The 18,733-nt window shown below is 46.0% G+C and overlaps 1 protein-coding gene across 1 annotated transcript; it reads left to right on the plus strand.

Annotated features, from left to right (window-relative positions):
• Positions 1-5,175: 5,175 nt before the first annotated feature.
• On the plus strand, positions 5,176-18,392 carry Elp6 (elongator acetyltransferase complex subunit 6). The gene is made up of 7 exons (XM_051140571.1): positions 5,176-5,350; positions 6,519-6,597; positions 11,556-11,626; positions 13,059-13,180; positions 14,867-15,068; positions 16,110-16,256; positions 17,892-18,392. The coding sequence occupies exons 1-7, from the start codon at positions 5,297-5,299 to the stop codon at positions 18,018-18,020; spliced, it is 804 nt and encodes a 267-aa protein (XP_050996528.1). The 5' UTR covers positions 5,176-5,296; the 3' UTR covers positions 18,021-18,392.
• The last annotated feature ends 341 nt before the right edge of the window (positions 18,393-18,733 follow it).

Raw genomic sequence — 18,733 nt, forward strand, 5'->3', positions numbered from 1 at the left:
AAACTCACAGTGATCTACCTGTCTCTGCCTCCTCAGTGCTGGGATTAAAGGCATGTGCCACCACTGCCCAGCTCTTTTTTTATTTTTATTTTTTTCAAGACAGGGTTTCTCTGTGTTTCCTTGGCTGTCCTGGACTCTTTTTGTAGAGCAGGCTGACCACACCCAGCTGATACCTGAGGTTTTTTTCCCCCTCTTGGTTCTTTCTTTCTTTCTTTCTTTACTATTATGTATACAGTGTTCTGCTTGCGTGTACTCCTGCAAGCCAGAAGAGGGCACCATATCACATTATAGATGGTTGTGAGCCACCATGTGGTTGCTGGGAATTGAACTCAGGACCTTTGGAAGAGCAGGCGGTGCGCTTAACCACTGAGCCATCTCTCCAGCCCCCCTCTTGGTTTTTCAAGACATGGTTTCTCTGTGTAGCCTTGAGTTCTTAGGACAGCACACCAGAGAAGATAATGAGACACAGAGCTTGGAGTCTGCAGGTTCTCAAATGTTCAGAATTAGAAGATGCTCCCCAAGGCCAGGGAAAGAAGCCCAAAAAGACTAACGGGGCAGAACCAGGAGAGAATTATTCAACCTTATAAATTGAAGCCATGAAAATCCTGCAGCTAACATCCTATTTCATGGAGAAAAACCAACAGCTTTCCCTTAAAATAAGAAACAAGACAAGAATGCATGTGTTTTCACCATTTCCAGGCAATGCACCTAAACAAGAAAATAAATAAAAGGTTCCTAGGTAAGAAAGGTGGAATTGAGACTGTTCTACTCACTGACACTGTGCTCATCACCTACTCAGAAAAGTCGGTGGACACTCTTAAAGCCACAGACATTAGTGAGTTTAACAAGGATGAAGATAAATCAATACACGGAAATAAATCAAAACTGGGCATGCACGTGCCCAGAACTTGTGAGACTCTCCAGCAGCCCACATATGAAAACCCAAACAACTAGAGATGGACAGATGGCTCAGTGGATAGAGGTGTTTGCTACCAAAGCCTGGTGACCTGACTTTAATCCCCCAAACCCACAGAAGGGGAGAGAGAGAGAGAACTGACTCCATAAAGTTTTCCTCTGACCTCCACATGCACAGGGAAGCACACCCACACACCCCCATCTGCCACATCACCACTGCCACCACCACCTCCTCCTCCTCCTCCTCCTCCTCCTCATCATCATCATCATCATCGCCATCATCATAGCACTTGTGCTAGGCCTGGAATCAAATTCATTTAATCCATTCGCTAGGGTGGAAGAGGCAGGCAAATCTCTGTAAATTCAAGACTGGCCTGACTTACATAAAGAGTGTCTAGATAGCCAGGGCTACATAGTAAGACTCTGTCTTTGGGTTTTTTTGTTTTTGTTTTGGTTTTTTTGGTTTTTTTTTTTTTTTTTTTTTTTCAAGACAGGGTTTCTCTGTGTAGCCTTGGCTGTCCTGGGCTTGCATTGTAGAACAGGCTGGCCTTGAACTCACAGGGACTCACCAGCCTCTGCCTCCCGAGTGCTGGGATTAAAGGCATGCACCACCACTGCCCAGCAAGACTCTGTCTTAAAAACAAAAATCAAGGCAAATGTATTTCTGCATATTACTGACAACGGAAAAGAAGTTGAAAACTTAAGAATACTATTTATGGGCTGAAGAGCTGGCTTAGAGGTTAAGAGCACTGGCTGCTCTTCCAGAGGGCCTGAGTTCAATTCCCAGCAACCACATGGTGGCTCACAACCACCTATAATGAGATCTTGTGCCCTCTTCTGCATGCAGGCAGATCATTGTATACATAATAAATACATAAATCTTTTAAAAAGAATACTATTTATGGCTGGGCATGGTGGCATATGCCTGTAATCCCAGCACTCAGAGAGGCAGAGGCAGGCAGATCTCTGTGAGTTTGAGGCCAGCCTGATCTACAAAGTGAGTCCCAGGGCAGTCAAAGATACACAGAGAAGCCCTGCCTTAGAAAAAAAAAATATACTATTTATGGTAGGACATTGTAATCCTAGCACTCATCAGGCAGAGGTAGGTGGCTCTCTATGAGTTCCTGGTTTCCTTAGTAAATTCTAAACCAGCCAGAGCTGCAGAGTGAGATCTCATCTAAAAACAAACAAACAAACAAACAAACAAATAACTGATAGTATAGAAATGTGAAATAAAATAAATATTACAAATCTGTGAAAGACACAAATACTGGAACTACAAAATATGTAAGAAGACCTAAATAAATAGAACACAGCTGGGTGGCAGCTGATACCTGCAACACTAGCACGCAGTATACTTAGTCTGTGAGTTCAAGGCCAGTCTGAGCTACGTAATGAGTATGAAATTAGCCAGTTCCATATAGCAAGGTTCTGTCTCCAAAAGCCAAGAAATAAAGCAAACAAACAAACAAAAAAACACAAGCAAGGCTAGAGAGATGGCTCATCAGTCAAGAGAGAGTACTGCTCTTACAGAGGACTGGAGTTCAGTTCCTAGCACCCACATTTTGTGTGGCTCACGATTACCTGTAACTCCAGCTTCAGGGGCTCCAACTCTTCTTTTTTAAAAAATATTTTTTATTTAATTTTAATTTATATGTATTGGTGTGAGGGTGTCAGATTTTGGAGTTACAGACAGTTGTGAGCTGCCATGTGGGTGCTGGGAATTGAACCCAGGCCCTTTGGAAGAGCAGGCAGTGCTCTTAACCACTGAGCCATCTCTCCAGCCCTCCAACTCTTGTCTCTGTGAGCACTAGCACTCCAGTGCACATATACCATATACATAATTTTAAAATGTAAAAATAAGGGGCTGGAGAGATGGCTCAGCAGAGAGGAGCTCTGGCTGCTCTTCCAGAAGACCAAGGTTCAATTCCCAGTACCCATGTCGCAGCTCACAACTGTCTGTAACTCCAGTTCCAGGCAATCCAACACCCTTACATAGACATACATGCGGCCAAAACACTAATGCACACTAAATAAATAAATAAATCTTTTGTTTTGGTTTTGGTTTTTTGAGACAGGGTTTCTCTGTGCAGCCTTGGCTGTCCTGGACTTGCATTGTAGACCAGGCTGGCCTCGAACTCACAGGGATCCACCTGCCTCTGCCTCGCAAGTGCTGGGATTAAAGGCATGTGCCACCACCGCCCGCTCTTTCTTTTTATTTTAATCAAAGTATTATTGCTAGGCACAGTGGCACACACCTTTATTTCCAGCACCCAGGAGGCAGAGGTAGAGAGAGGCCAGCCTGGTCTACCTATGTAGCCAGTGCTACATAGAGTCTGTCATAAGAAAAAAAAGATCATATGTATAGGTGTTTTTGCTTACATGTACATCTTTTCACCATGTGCATGCCTAGTGCTTAAAAAGGCCAGAAGAGGGCATCCAATCACCTGGAACTGAAATTACAGTTGGGCACTGCCATGTGGATGTTGGGAATTGAACCTGGGTCCTTTGGAAGAGTAGCCAGTGCTCTTAACTGCTGAGCCATCTCTTCCAGCCCCAACCCCAATTTCATAGAGAAGCCACCTTGGCCAATTACTTTAATTTCAAAACCCCAATCCAGCTCTTGCTTCTCTCTGCAGAACCTACAGAGAATGGATGTTTTTATATTTCCTTTTATTCCTTTCTAATTATTTCTTTTGAGATTATAATTACATTTTCCCTTTCCTCCCTCCAAACCATATACCTCTCCTTGCTCTCTTTCACATTCATGGCTTCTATCTTCATTGTTGTTATGTACATAGTTTTTTTGTTTGGTTTGGTTTGGTTTTTCGAGATAGGGTTTCTCTGTGTGGCCCTGGATGTCCTGGACTCATTTTGTAGACCAGGCTGGCCTCGAACTCACAGAGATCCTCCTGCCTCTGCCTCCCCAGTGCTGGGACTAGAGGAGCGTGCCACCATCCCCGGCCCACCTGGATGTTTATATTCCATTATTTTATTTATTTAGTTTCTGCAAAACAGGGTTTCTTTGTGTAGCCCTTGCTGTCTTGGAACTAGATATGTAGACCAGGCTGGCCTTCAACTCAAGAGATCTGCCTGTTTCTGCCTCCCAAGTGCTGGGATTAAAGGTGTGCACCACCTCCACTGGCTTATATTCCATTATTTTTCTTCTCTCTTTTTTCCCCCCCAACACACTGTTATAGTACAAGATTAGCTGCACACTGATCACTTGGACGCCAGTCTCAGGCCGATGGAAGTTCACTGAACACTGAACAAAGAGTGATCGGTCAGAGACACAGACTGAACTCCGGGGCCAAACTGTTTTTTGATTTTGTTTGTTTGTTTTTCCCGAGACAGGGCTTCTCTGTGTAGCCTTGGCTGTTCTGGACTCACTTTGTAGACCAGGCTGGCCTCGATCCGCCTGCCTCTGCCTCCCCAGTGCTGGTATTAAAGGCGCGCGCCACCACGCCTGCTCTAGGCAACCTTTCTTTCACTGACTTTTTGTTTTGTTTTGTTTTTGTTTTAGCAGAAGGCCAAGGAAGGGCCTTGCTCACTTAAAATGCTTTGACTGCATGTATGTATGCACCACTTTTATGCCTGGTGCCCTTGGAAGTCCGAAGGTATCAGGTTCCCTGGGACTTCAGTGATAGAGGGTTGTAAGTGGCCAGGTGGATATTAAGAATCAAATAAAGGTCCTCTAGAATCTGCTGAACCTCCTTAAAAGTTTGTGTATGCTGTGTGTGGGAAGGTGCTGCAGAGGCCAGAAGGGGCGTGGGGTCCCCTGGAGTTACAGGATGAGCAACCCAGTGTGGGTGCTGAGAACAAAAGTTGGCCCTCCGAAACAAGAGCGTTTAAATACCTGAGCTACCTCTTTAGCCACCTGGCTTTTGCTTTTATGCACAAAACTTCTCAGGATGTAATTCTGCGCCATTAAGTTTTGTTTTCTGCTTTTTGCAAAGACCCCGCCAGCATTTTCCCTATAATGTGTTCCATGGATTCAGTCCTAGTTTTTGTGCAATACACGAGGAGGCCTTCTACAGCCATGTAGGGAGACTAAGACCCAGAGGTGCGGGAAAAGCAGGGCCCAATAAAAAGAGGAAGCTCGAGCACTGGCTTCCGAGATGCTGTGAGGAAGCTCCGGGACCACGTGGATCCGCAACTATTGAGCCTAGTTCACTGCATTAATTAGAGATCCCCCTACGGCTCAGCAGCTCCAGGACTTGCTCACGCGCTTGCGCAGCAGCATCACAGGCCCAAGTCTGATTGGCTGACGCGTAGCGGGAGCACGCATGCGCACCTTCTCGCGCTCGAGTACTGTCTCGCAGGTGTTGTTCTTTGGCCTTCATTCTTTCCGTAGAACCATACTTTTTAATCCCAGTTCACAATGTTCCCGGAACTCAACAACCTTCTCAGCACTACCCCAGACAGGCCCGAGCAGGTAAGATGTCGTGCGGCCCGGAAGAGGGCGGGTGCCGGGAGCGTGCGGGAAGATTGCATCCGGGATGCCCCGCGGTGGGGCAGGCGCGTCTGCCGTAAACGCAGGGTACCTGGGAGTTGTAGTCTGGAGAGGGCTCTCCTAGGCCTTGGTTCGACGCCTGGGCTTAATAGAAGAGGGCTTTCTGGACCGTCTTGTGTATTCATAGGGTTCTTGCGTGCTGTTTTCAGCCCCTAGGAACCATGTACTCCGTACCACCCTGGCGCCAGAGGTGGTTTCAGAGCAAGCCCGAGAGGAGAGCCTCTTACCTGCACCCTTAGTCTCCCTCCATCCTGGAACATTCTACAGGTTGCATGGAACACTGTTTCTACTCTTCCTAGTTCTGAACTGTTCACAGGTCAACATCTGATTGCGTTAAGCCTTCAGCATAGCCCGCCTACTCTCCTTTTCTCAACCTCCTCACCGTCCAAGGAACCACAAAGTCTTAAACATTTTTATGTGGGGGTTGCTTTATTTTGTTTGTTTTTGAGACAGTTTTTCTGTATACTCTTGGCTCTCCTAGACTCTTTGTAGACCAGGCTGGCCTCGAATTCACAGAGATCTGCCTGCCTCTGCCTCCTGAATGCTGGGATTAAAGGCGTGTGCCGCCACGCCCAGCTCCAGACAACCATCTCTATAAGGGCTTTCCAGGGATCATAGTGCTGAGAGTCCAGCTTGAACCAAGATCCTTGTCAAGAATGGGGTCAGGGGATAGCACAGTGGATAAAGTGGAATTTGTCAAGCTGGGAGTGGTGCCGCACTCACAGACAGATCTCTGTGAGTTTGAGGTCAGCCAGGTCTACAACGTGAGTTCCAGAACCGTCAGTGGTTATACAGAGAAACCCTGTCTCGAAAAAACAAACGAACACATGTCAAAGCCAGGTAGGCAAGAGGGCGCCTGTATTGTTTTTTTGTTTGGAAATAGGGTTTCTCAATGTAGCCTTAGCCACAGAGGCCAGCCTGGTCTACATAGTGAGTCCAGGACAGCCAAGGCTACACAGAAACCTTGTCTCAAATCATTGACAAGTAGCTGTTCCAAGTGTAGAAATTTATATAACCGATTCAATTTCCCTTCTGGGGTTCACCTCTTCACAGGGTGTCTAATTTACCATACGTTCTTCTTAACTTTCAGGGGAAACTGACTCTACTCTGTGATGCCAAGACAGATGGCAGCTTTCTTGTGCATCACTTCCTGTCCTTCTATCTCAAAGGTATGCAATTCCCAATGCGATAGATAAGGAAACCCAGCTCTGGAGAGATGGCTCAGTGGTTAAGAGCACTGGCTATTCTCCCAGAGTTCACAGGTTCAATTTCCAGCACCTATATAGTGCCTCATCTGTAACTTCAAACTAAAACAAAAGTAAGTATGCTGGGTGTGGTGGTGCACACCTGTAATCCCAGCACTTGGGGAAGCAGAGGCAGGCAGATCTCTGTGAGTTCCAGGCCAGCCTGGTCTACAAAGTGAGTCCAGGATGGCCAAGGCTACACAGAGAAACCCTTTCTAAAGGAAAAAAAAAAAAAAAAAAAAAAAAAAAAAAAAAAAAAAAAAGCCAATCATGGTAGTGCACAGCTTTAATCCTAGCACTTGGGAGGTTTAATCCTAGCACTTGGGAGGTAGAGGCAGGTGGATCTTTGAGTTCAAGGCCAGCCTGGTCTGCAAAGCCAATTTCCAGAATAGTCAGGGCTACACACAGAAACCCCTGTCTTGGGAAAACAAAAAAGAACAAACAACCAATAAATAAACAGACCAACCAAGAAAAGGAAACTCAGAGCGGCGAAGAAAACAGAGAAGGAAAACCCTCCGGAAGCAGTAGGAAGAGCATTGACGTGCCTTGGCTGTGGTGTTTGGGTAATAACAGCTGTTCTGTTAGGTGCCGGTTCCTGGAGCGTAGTTACACCTGCCAAAGAACGCCATGTGACCATCAGGTCTACATTCCACCTTCCCTTCTCCATCCGCTGTGTGGTAGCCGCCACCTCCCTGAGGCAGTGTCCTGGCCCAGTTGTTTTTTAGTTGTTCTGTGCTTATGTCTCAGACCTCCACCCCCCCCCCCACCCACACCGCTGTTAACCTTTGTCACTGCAATAGACGTTTCCTAAAGAAGATGGTCACTGCAGTTTACGTTCAGAAATAGGTTAGAAAAGTCTCTCCCTCCGTTTTTTGGTGGTGCTATTATTCCGAGTCTCCCGTAGCCCATGCTAGCCTTTGAACTTGCTTTGTAGCTGAGGATGACCCAGAATTTCAGATCCTTCTTTCTCCACCTCTTGAAATACAAGTGTGTGCCATTCATGGTTTTACTCAGTGCTGGGGATCCAACTCGGTGCCTCATGAATACTAGGGAAATATTTTATCAACTTGGCAACATCCTTAGCTCGGATGGACAAGTGGGAAGTTGTTATAGCTCAGGAGTCTTGGGGTTTTAACATAGCACCTGTTGGTCAGTCTAGGACTTTTTAGTTTTTTTTTAAATACTAGTTTTTTAGTTTTTTAAAAATAATTTATTTAATTATATTCTATGTGCATTGGTATGAAGGTGTCAAAAACCCCTGGAACTGGAACTACAGACAGCTGTGAGCTGCCATGTGGGTGCTGGGAATTGGACCTGGGTCCTTTGGAAGAGCAGACAGACCTCTTAACCACTGAACCATCTCTCCAGCCCTGCTTTTTAGGTTTTTCTCCTCTTCTTCCTTCTCTTCCTCCTCCTCCTTCTTTCACCAAGACAGGGTTTCTCTGTGTAGCCTTGGCTGTCCTGGACTCACTTTGTAGACCAGGCTGTCATCGAACTCACAGTGATCTGCCTGCCTCTGCCTCCCGAGTGCTGGGATTACAGGCGTGCACCACTGCACTCGGCTACAAGACTTATTCTTCATTATCTTTTCCTTGAGGATATACTCTGTGAGCCTGGTTATAGTAATATATAGCTTTGAAGTAATTCTTTTTTTTTTTCAGATGATGTGATTGTCAGCATAGAAAAGCAAAATAATCTGTGGGTTGTCAGGTGTGGTGGCACACGCCTTTAGGCCCAGAGATCGGGAGACAGAGGCAGGTGGATCTCTGTGAGCTGGAGGCCAGCCTGGTCTACAGAGTGAATCCAGGACAGCTGGGACTGTTAGACAGAGAAACCTTGTCTATGGATAAATTATTAGAATGAATAAGGCTCAGTTAAATACCTTGAGTTTCTTGAAGTTTAATTCTGGATCACTTAGGACTGTTTATCAATTGTATTCCTATATATAAACAGTAAACGCACAATAAAGTGAGAAAAGAGCCACAATTTACGACAGAACAGAATTAAGAACCTAGGAGCTGCAGAGGGAGTACATTTGGTAAAATCCTATCTTGCAGACATGAGGACCTGAGCTCAGATCTCCAGCTCTTCAGAAAAGCAGGATGTGCAGATCTGTAGCCACAGCACTAAGGGGACAGAGGTGGAGTCGGGGAGATTCCTGGAAGCTCAGTAGCTAGCCAGCCTGGCCAGTGAGCCTGTCTCTAGAAATAAGATAGACAGCAATTGAGCATGATCTTTGGCCTATACACACACACACACAAGAGTCATACAAATATGAACACAGGTTGTCCTCTGTCATCCATATTTACACCATGGTACATGTGAACATCCCATCTTCCCCCCAGATAGACAGACAGGTAGATAGATAGGTAGGTAATAGACAAATAGGTGATAGACAGATAGATTTATAGATAGCTTTGGGATGAGAAAAGAGAAGGTCTTGGTGGTTCAGCAGTAGGAGAATTGCACAGGCAGGAACAGCTAGCCAGGGAGACCAACTGTTGGTGAACAAATCACTAAAGGAACTAATTGTTGAGGAGAGCTTGAGGACCGGAGGAGAAAAGAAATATTAGCTGGGTGTGGTGGTTCACATCTTTAATCCTAGCACTTGGGAGGCAGAGGCAGGCGAATCACTGTGAGTTCGAGGCCAGCCTGGTCTACAAAGTGAGTCCAGGACAGCCAAGGCTACACAGAGAAACCCTGTCTCAAAAAAAATAAAAAAAGAAAAAAGAAAAGAAATATTGACGCCCAGGAATAAATTGCAGTGCAAAACTGAAAAAACTTTATTTTTCTTCTTTTATTTCCTTGGACCAATCCCAGTACTTTATTTAAAGTGAAGTTCAGTTTTTTCATTTCAGATTATATAATGATTTTTTCATCTTTTTGTTTTGATTTTGTTTTTGGTTTTTTTTTGGTTTTTTGAGACAGGGTTTCTCTGTGTAACCTTGGCCATCCTGGACTCACTTTGTAGACCAGGCTGGCTTCGAACTCACAGCGATCCGCCTGCCTCTGCCTCCCGAGTGCTGGGATTAAAGGCGTGCGCCACCACGCCCGGCCTGATTTTTTCATCTTTTACAGTCAATAGAACATTTAAAAATCAACAGAGCAAGAACACAATCTAATAATTAAAAAAAAAAAACAGTTCTGTATGACCTACAATAAGGCATATAGCAAAAATCAATTTTCAAGCAATAGTCAGCATGACCTTATTATTCTTTTTTTTAAAATAATACTTGGGAAAATTTAATCATAAATTTCTCTGGGCTAAAGCCATTGTATTTACATGATTGTCATAGAACATAGCTTAAAGCTAAATATTCCTTAACACAGAAAAAACTTGACTTACTTCCCATCCCAAACCAACAGGGTGCTATCCATCTTTATCCAAGCCTAGGCTGACGCCAAGGGGTCCTCTATTGTAAAATATCTGTAAAGCATGACCTTCCAAGCCCACCTTCTATTACTCTCAAAGCAGAGTCTAAAGAAACTTTTGAATTATTAGAAGAACAAGTTTTTCTTTTCTACAGTTAACAGTATTTAACCAGGTACTGTTATGTCAAAGTCCTAACTTTCTTTTCAAGCAGTTTCTGCCAAAACTCTTATTATCTCAAGCCTTTGGCCAGATGCCTTCTTTCAACATCGTCTGTGGGAAAAAGTTTTCCAGTATATATTTCATTAGGGATGAACTCACAATTAAAGTGAGAAATAGAGAGAAAGGCAGTTTTAAGAGAAAAGGTAATTTCAAAGTAGTTTTTAGGCAAAGTTAGACCTGGACCATAAATAATATTTAGGGGCAATGGTGATCAGCCTGAGATCTTTGGAACTTTGTCAAACAAAGTCTCTACAACTTGTCTTTATGTCTCTGACATAGATGATAGATAATAAATAGGTAGGTAGGTAGGTAGGTAGATAGATAGATAGATAGATAGATAGATAGATAGATATTAATAGGTAACAAATAAATAGATGATAAATAGATGATAGATAGATAATAGATAAAGATTAATAGATAATAGACAAATAGATGATATATAAAAGATAGATAAAAAAGATAGATAGATCGATAAGTAAATGTAATAACCAAACAAAAGATGGGTATGTAACTTGGTAGAACTGGTTTTAATCTCCAGTACTAGAAAACAAAATAGAAAAAGTACATTTTGGCTTAGTAAGATGGTTCAGTGGGTAAAAGTACTTGTCACACAAGCATGGCAACCCGAGTTCAATATTTGGAACCTGTGTAAAGGTGGAAGGAGAAAACCAACTGCACAGACTTGTTCTCTGACTTCTACACATCCACATCTTACATACACACAATATTTTTTTCACTGTATCTTAGGGGCTTGGGGTTGTAGCTCAGTTTGTAGAGTGTTTGCTTAATGTACATGAAATCCAGGGTTGAATTTTCTAGCACCATATAACCCCAAATGTGGTCGCTTGTGCTAGTAATCTGGCACTCAGGAGTTAGAGGCTGGAGGAGTAAGAGTTCAAGGTTAGTGGGTGTTAGTGGCACAAACCTTTAGTCCCAGCACTCAGGAGGCAGAGGCAGGCAGATAGATCTCTCAGTTCCAGGCCGGCTGGTCTACGGCGTGAATTCCATGACAGCCAGGGCTGCACAGAGAAACCCTGTCTCAAAAAACAAAACAAAACATAGAGTCGAAGGGCATCCTGGGTTACATAGGGAGTTGAAGACCAGCATGTGCTATGTGAGACTCTGTCTCAAAATAAAGAGAGGGCGGAGGGCGTCCTTAGACTGAACTCAAGCACAAGTGTATCAGGGCCCAAGGCCTCTGGGTGTTGTCTAGACCTGCCCCACCGCTCCTGTCTCCAGAGGAATGAAGTATTTGTGTCTGGTTGTAAGCAGAGGATTTTTTTTTTTCTAGCTAATTGTAAAGTCTGCTTTGTGGCACTCGTCCAGTCCTTCAGCCACTACAATATTGTGGGACAGAAGCTGGTGAGTATGTCAGCCCTCTGTGGTGACATCCCTTCAAAAGAGTATGTGTCACGCATGGGCTGAGACTGGGGTTTCTCTTTTCCTTTTTCTTTCTTTGTCTAGGCCAAGTTTCTCTGTGTAGCCCTGGCTGTCCTGGAACTAGCTCTGTAGACCAGGCTGGCCTTGAGCTCAGAGATGTACCTGCCTCTGCCTCCCAGGTGCTGGCAGGTTGAGGCTGGGCTTTTCTGTTTCAGTTGTGGAGAACCTAGCAGCAGAGGGACTGAAGAAATCTTGGGACCCTGAGCCCATTATCTAAAGGGCTAAAGCAGAACCTGGGCATATCTTACTGAAAATATAGAGAACCAGACCTAGTGTTCGTAGATGTCAGTGACTCAAACCCTTCTACTGAGTGTGGTCAGTTAAAGCTGAGTGTGACAGCACATGGCTTTAATCCCAGCACTCGGGAGGCAGAGACAGGTGAATGTCTGTAAGATCAAGGCCAGTCTAGTCTCTATAGTGGGTGTTAGGACAGCCAGGGCTGAGTTGTAAGACACTGTCTCAAAAAAGAACAAACAAACAAACAAACAAACAAAGGCATCTCACCTAGCATGTACCAATCCTTAGGTTTTTTGTAATTTATTCTTGTTACATCTCAATGGTTATCCCATCTCTTGTGTCCTCCCATTCTCGTTTTTTTTTTTTTTTTTTTTTTTTTTTAAGATTTATTTATTATGTGTGCAGTGCTCTGCTTACATGTACACCTACAGACCTAAAGAGGGCATCAGATCACATTATAGATGGTTGTGAGCCATCGTGTGGTTGCTGGGAATTGAACTCAGGACCTTTGGAAGTGCAGACAGGGCTTTTAACCTCTGAGCCATCTCTCCAGTGCCCCCCAATCCTTAGTTTTGATGCCCAGGAGTGCACACACCGGTGGCACACACCTTTCATCCCAGCACTCAGGAGGTAGAGGCAGGAGAACAAAAGTTCAGGGTTGGGACTGCAGAGGAGGCTCAGTGGTTAAGGGTACTTGGTGCTGTTGCAGAGGATCTGAGGTAGGTTCCCAGCACCCCCAGCAGGTAGCTTACAACCTCCTGAGGCAGCTGTACTTGCATGCGCAGACACATACACATAAGTAAAAAGTAAAATAATCTTAGCATTCAGGAAGTGAGGCGGGCAGACGTCTGTGAGTTCAAGACCAGCCTCGTCTACAGATTGAGCTCTGAGACAGCCAGGGCTACCTCAGGAAACAGAAAGTCAAGGTCATGCTGTGCTACATTTTGAGTCAAGGCCTGCTTGGGATGCCCTTGTCACAAACATTCTCAGGGTTTGGAATGTGTCTTGTGCCCTCATTACTCAGTGTGTGGTTTCTCCGAAAGGTTCCCCACAGGGCACAGTAATTCACTCTGTTTGGTTTTTTTGTTTTTTTGTTTTTTGTTTTTGTCACGCTTAGGGTGTCAGCCTGACAGCAGCACGGGAGCGTGGGCAGCTTGTGTTCCTGGAGGGCCTCAAGTCCTCTGCGGACATCCTCTTCCATGCTCAGGACCAGGAGCCGCACCCCCTGCAGTTTCTCAGGTCAGAGCTGCAGGCCTAACTCTCTGTCTGTGACTCTTTAACAACGGCATCAGAATTGTTGCCATCTCATTTTCATCATCGCAGGATGGACGGGCTGTGCTGTGCTTCTCAGCCTTTCTGAACATCAGCCTCTTAACTGGCCGCTCTTCTTTTGCTTTCATAAAGGAGTCTGTGAAAGAGCTCTCCTCACTGCCCTACTTTTTCAGATACACCCCTCTGCAGTGGCTAGAATGCCTGTGTTGGGGATGGGGCATAGTCCCTAGCACCCTGGCCTTGCTTTTGTCACCTGGCTGCAGGGGCTGGTTATACCTGATCCTGGTGTGTGGGGAGCTGTGCACTTATTAGAGAGGATAGCCCAATGCCAAGGGTGAGGGTGGTTGCTCTGGGCAGGGCACTCCATTCCTCCTCCCACTGCTGGGAAATGATGGCTTGCAACATCCCCAAGGAAAGTAGAGGTGGCTTAGTTACCATGTATCAGAAACATGTCAGTTCTGCATTATACGATCAGCCCATAGACCACCACCCATCACCAAGACACTTGAATCCCTGTTTTATTCCTCTAGCAGCTCAGGGTCTCCAGGGGAGATCTCTTTCACATGCCCATTCTGACTTGTCCTTCCAGATGCCACAGCTCTTAGATTGAGCTCTGTATGCTTTTATTATTATTATTATTATTACTATTACTATTAGTAATTTTGGTTTTTCGAGACAGGGTTTCTCTGTGTAGTCCTGGCCGTACTGGAACTTACTTTGTAGACCAGGCTGGCCTTGAACTCATAGATCCACCCGCCTCTGCTTCCTGAGTGCTGTGGTTAAAGGCGTGCACTCACTGCCCAGCTAAATGAGATTTTAAACTACCTAATTTGGCTGTACTGCACTCATTTTGTAGACCAAGCTGGCCTTGCGATTTTCCTGCCTCTGCCTCCGAGTGCTGGGATTAAAGGCATGTGCCATTTTTTTATAGCCCCTAAGTTTTACCTTTGTACCCCGTAGACCTTACAAAATACTTGAATTAGAGTACAGTAAAATTTATTTGTGTGAAGCCAGGTGTGGTGGTGCACGCCTTTAATCCCAGCACTTGGGAGGCAGAGGCAGGTGGATCGCAGTGAGTTCGAGGCCAGCCTGGTCTACAAAGTGAGTCTAGGACAGCCAAGGCTACACAGAGACACACTGTCTCGAAAAACCAAAAAAAAAAAAAAAAAAATTCTGTGTGTGTGTGTGTGTGTGTTTACTTTTCTAGCTTGCCAAAGACTATTGTGCAGTTCTTTGCCTTCTCCAGCCTTCCTTGGTGCCACTTTGTCCCAGATAAACATCTGTAGAGCTGGGCATGGCAGTAGATGCCCGTACTCCTAGCACTTGGGAGGTAGAAACTATAGGATAATGAATTCTGAGTTAGTTCTAACGTGTCACTCTATGGAAAGAGAAGAGCTGAGGCTGTAGCTCAGTTGATAGTGCTTGCCTACTGTGCACGACACCCAGCACTCCATCAAACCAAGTGTCATGCATGCTAGGAAGCACCCAGGATATGGGAGCAGGAAGATCAGAAAATCAAGGTCACCCTCGGCTGTGTAGTGAGTTCAAGGCCAGCCTGGGTTTCATGGGACACTGTCTCAAAAGAAAACCGTCCTACCACATTGGTAGAGTGTGACTGAACAAAGCTCCGGACACTTTTTCCTGTGTTTCCAGGGAGGCCAGCGCAGGGAACTTACAGTCGCTGTATGAGTTTGTACAGGCCACCCTGAACCCTGTGGACAGTGGGGAGACTGCATGGAAGTACCCTGTGCTGTTGGTGGACAACCTCAGTGTGCTGCTGAGCCTGGGCGTGGGGCCAGTGGCCGTGCTGGACTTCATGCAGTACTGCAGAGCCACGGTGTGCTGCGAACTGAAGGTACCAGTGAGACTGCTGTCGGCACTCTGCCGTGGTCTCTGAGAACCCGGATTGTATGCTGTGCTCCCTCAGTCTGTTTGGGTTGTGTTTACCTTTCCTCTGGTAGACCCTGAAATTCTTTGTTCCACCCATTCTGCTTTACCCTACTTGGCACTGCTAAATAATAAACCTCTGTGTGGGGGCTGGAGTGATGGCTCAGTGGTTAAGAGCATTGGCTGCTCTTCCAGAAGTCCTGAGTTCAATTCCTAGCACCTACACAGCACCCACATAGCAGCTCACAACATAAGGTGAAAGGAGAGAACACACTCACAAAATTGTCCTCTGACCTTTCCCATCCTCCTACACAAGCTAACAAAAACATTTAAGAAGATATATACATCCAGAAGACTGGATGTATATAAATCAAACACAATGAGAAACGTTTTTTTTTGTTGTTGTTGTTGTTGTTTGGGTTTTTTTTGTTTTTTTGTTTTTCCTGAGACAGGGCTTCTCTGTGTAGCCCTGGTTGTCCTAGACTGGCTTTGTAGGCCAGGGTGGCCTCGAACTCACAGAGATCCTCATGTCTCTGCCCCCTAGTGCTGGGGTTAAAGGTGGGCGTCCACTGCCCAGCTAAATGAGATTTTAAACTACATAATTTGGTAGTGGAGGTGTGAACGTGCCACAGGCAACCTTCAGGAGCCCTTTCCCTCCCACTCTCTGAGGTCTGGGGATTGGCTCAGTTCATCAGGTTTGATGGCAGGTGCTTTGACCTGCTGAGCCATCTCACTAGCCCCTGGTGCCATGGTATTCAGGAAGAGACCGAGTTCCCAGGATGAGCTGGCTTTTACAGGAATTGAATTGGAAGCTTAGGTTGGACTTGCTGGTGAAAGTGTAGCAGATGATTGGAATTAGAGCCCTGGAGCCCCTTAGGGGTCTGTCTTACGAAGGAGCTGTTGTAGCAGCAGCGAGGAGGTGTTCTGCGAGCATATTCAGGACTGGGCTGTGGAGACACTGAGAGCCTGGTGTCCTCTCACGCTGGCATCCATCTTGTGTCTGACGCAGGGAAATATAGTAGCCCTTGTGCATGACAACAGTGACGCGGAGGATGAGGAGAGCAACATCCTGCTGAATGGCCTCAGTCATCAAAGCCACCTGATCCTTCGGGCTGAGGGCCTGGCCACTGGATTCTGCAAGGACGTGCATGGGCAGGTGGGTGTACAGGCTGAGCCATGGGGGAAACCTTGGATGTCCTGAGTTTGTGAGTATGAGTCAGTGTCCTACTCCACGTGGTCCACAGACTCCTAGAGCAGGAAACGGTTTTTCCTGGTGCTGTCATTTGTGGCCAAAAGTGGTACTCTGACGAGGAGACAGTTGTTTAGAATGGATTACAGCTATACTATCAAGTGATAGCAGAATTCCTTTCTTATGCTATAGCAGTATTTGCATTTTCTGTTCAACATTGTTCCTTTAAAAATAAAGACTTGGTGGCTGGCAAGGTGGCTTAGCAGGTAAAGTGCTTGCCGCGACTCAGCAGGTAAAGTGCTTGCCGTGAAGTCTGACTTCTTGGGGTGTAGTTGGTGAAAGAGGAGAACGGCTCCTACAGGCTGTCCCCCAACTTTGTTTTGTTTTGTTTTGTTATTTTTTGAGACAAGGTTTCTCTGTGTATCGCTGTCTGTCCTGAAACTCACCCTGTAGACCAGGCTGGTCTTGAACTCAGAGATCCGCGTGCCTCTGCATTCTGAGTGCTGGGACCAAAGGTGTGCGCCACCACTACCAGCCAGCTAATGTGTTGATTTTCAAAATCAGTCTAGCTAATAAGCACTAAGCCATGCTTAGAAAAAAGACTACAGGGGAAAACAAGAAAAGAAAAGGAAAAGAGAAAGACTGAAGAACTGGAGAGATGGCTCAGCCGTTAGGCGCATTCGCTGGTCTTTCAAGAGACCCAGGTTTAGTTGCCAGCACCACATAGTGGCCCACAGTTCCAGGGGATCTAATGCCCTCTTCTGGCTTTCATGGCCACCAAGCATTCACATGGGACACATGCAGGTAAACACACACTCATACATATTAAATAAGAATAACAATTTGTTTAAAGCCTAAAGAGTCGTTGGTGATGTATACACAGCTCAGTGTTAGAGCACTTGATTAGCATGTACAGGGCCCCAAGTTCAAACCCTAGTACTGAAAAATAAAACAAAATAGGAAGAGAAAGAGGGAGGGGACTGGTGACATATGCCAGTACTCTGGAAGTAGAAGCAGGAAGCTCCCCATGAGTTTGTGACCAGCCTGGTCTACATAGCACAGTTGTCTCAAAACAACAACAGAATGAGGGCAGAGTAAGCAGGCTGTGGCAGTGCACGCTTGTCATGCATGTAACCCCAGCACTCGGGAGGCAGAGGCAGGTCGATCTGATTTCTAGGCCAGCCTGGTACACAGAGTGAATCCAGGACAGCCAAGGCTACACAGAGAAACCCTGTCTCAAAAAAACAAAAAGAACAAAGTAAAAAAAGGTGGGGGTGTGGGGGGGGGGGTGAGGGAGGCAGCGAAGGGGAGGGAAAACTTACCATAGGGAAATACTAATCCTGCTTTCTCTGGGGAACTTTTTCATCCTTTACTTTCCTATGAGAAGGGCTCAGTGCAGCTGCTATAATGGGGAGGTAAACTTTGATAATGTTTGCCTCTGGTAATGTTTATTGTAGAAATTGGTCCCATTACCGTATGGCATATTTACCTGAGCTATCATAGAAGCCTCAGTGGAAGGTGGCCAGGAAGCCCTGTGGGATTCACAGTGGAGCAGGTATTTGGTGGCTGCCCCTTCCTTTATGCCCCCCTTTCTCTCCTCAGCTGAGCATCCTCTGGAGGAGGTCATCACAGCCCACAGCCCAGCGGGACCGAAGTCTCACTTACCAATACAAGATACAGGATAAGAATGTATCCTTTTTTGCCAAAGGAATGTCTTCTGCTGTTCTGTGACCTGATTTGAGGACAACTAAAGTGACTTGGGACAGTTTTAGATGTGGACGATAAAGCAACTGAGCAGGCATGGGCCTTCAGGCTGGACTATAGCCCTTCTGTGACCAGGGAGGACGCAATGGAGCCATCGGGCGTGAGCACCTTTGTCCCCTGGGCTCTGTTCAGGAAGTACAGTGAAGAATCTGCGCAGGCCTCTGCTGAGAGAAGCTGCATGGTGACCCCCTCGGCCCTTTGGAGCGTCCCATGTAACCAGCCTCAACTGCCTGTTTTTGGAGGTTGTGCCGTTAAGAGCCACTGCAGGTAGGATGAGGCAGTCAGGAAGTTGTCCTGACTGGCAGGCATCCTGGCTGACAACCAGGATAATGATGGCTGGAATAAAGAAGGTTCCCACACCAGGCTTCCTGGAGCGTGTCTTTATTATGTTTCATTTCCATTTTGCAAAGGGATTTTTTCCTTGAAGTCCAAGCTGGCCTTGGAAAATGGGCTTGGATAGGAGGTAAGGACTTTGGAGACTTAGAGAGGGCTGTGGCTAATTGAGCTGGAGCTGGACTCCAAAGCCACCTGCTGGCCTGCATTCATGGGGACCCAGGGGCAGGTGTCTCTGGCCCCCCATCCACTGCAGGTGTAAACCTTCTGTTTCTGCAGCTTGGCCATATGCTGGAGTCCTAGCCATCAAGGGCATGGTACCAGGGCTTTGGTCACGTGGGGCCTTG

Source organism: Acomys russatus, chromosome 32 (assembly GCF_903995435.1).
Source record: "Acomys russatus chromosome 32, mAcoRus1.1, whole genome shotgun sequence".
NCBI classification, from domain to species: domain Eukaryota; kingdom Metazoa; phylum Chordata; class Mammalia; order Rodentia; family Muridae; genus Acomys; species Acomys russatus.

What these genes read in the sequence shown, in the direction of transcription:
- Elp6 (XM_051140571.1), top strand. Translation starts at nt 5,297, where the DNA reads ATGTTCCCGGAACTCAACAACCTTCTCAGCACTACCCCAGACAGGCCC. An exon ending in CCCCAGACAGGCCCGAGCAG is followed by an intron (nt 5,351 to 6,518) that starts GTAAGATGTCGT and finishes CTTAACTTTCAG; the next exon opens with GGGAAACTGACTCTACTCTG. An exon ending in CGGTGTGCTGCGAACTGAAG is followed by an intron (nt 15,069 to 16,109) that starts GTACCAGTGAGA and finishes TGTCTGACGCAG; the next exon opens with GGAAATATAGTAGCCCTTGT.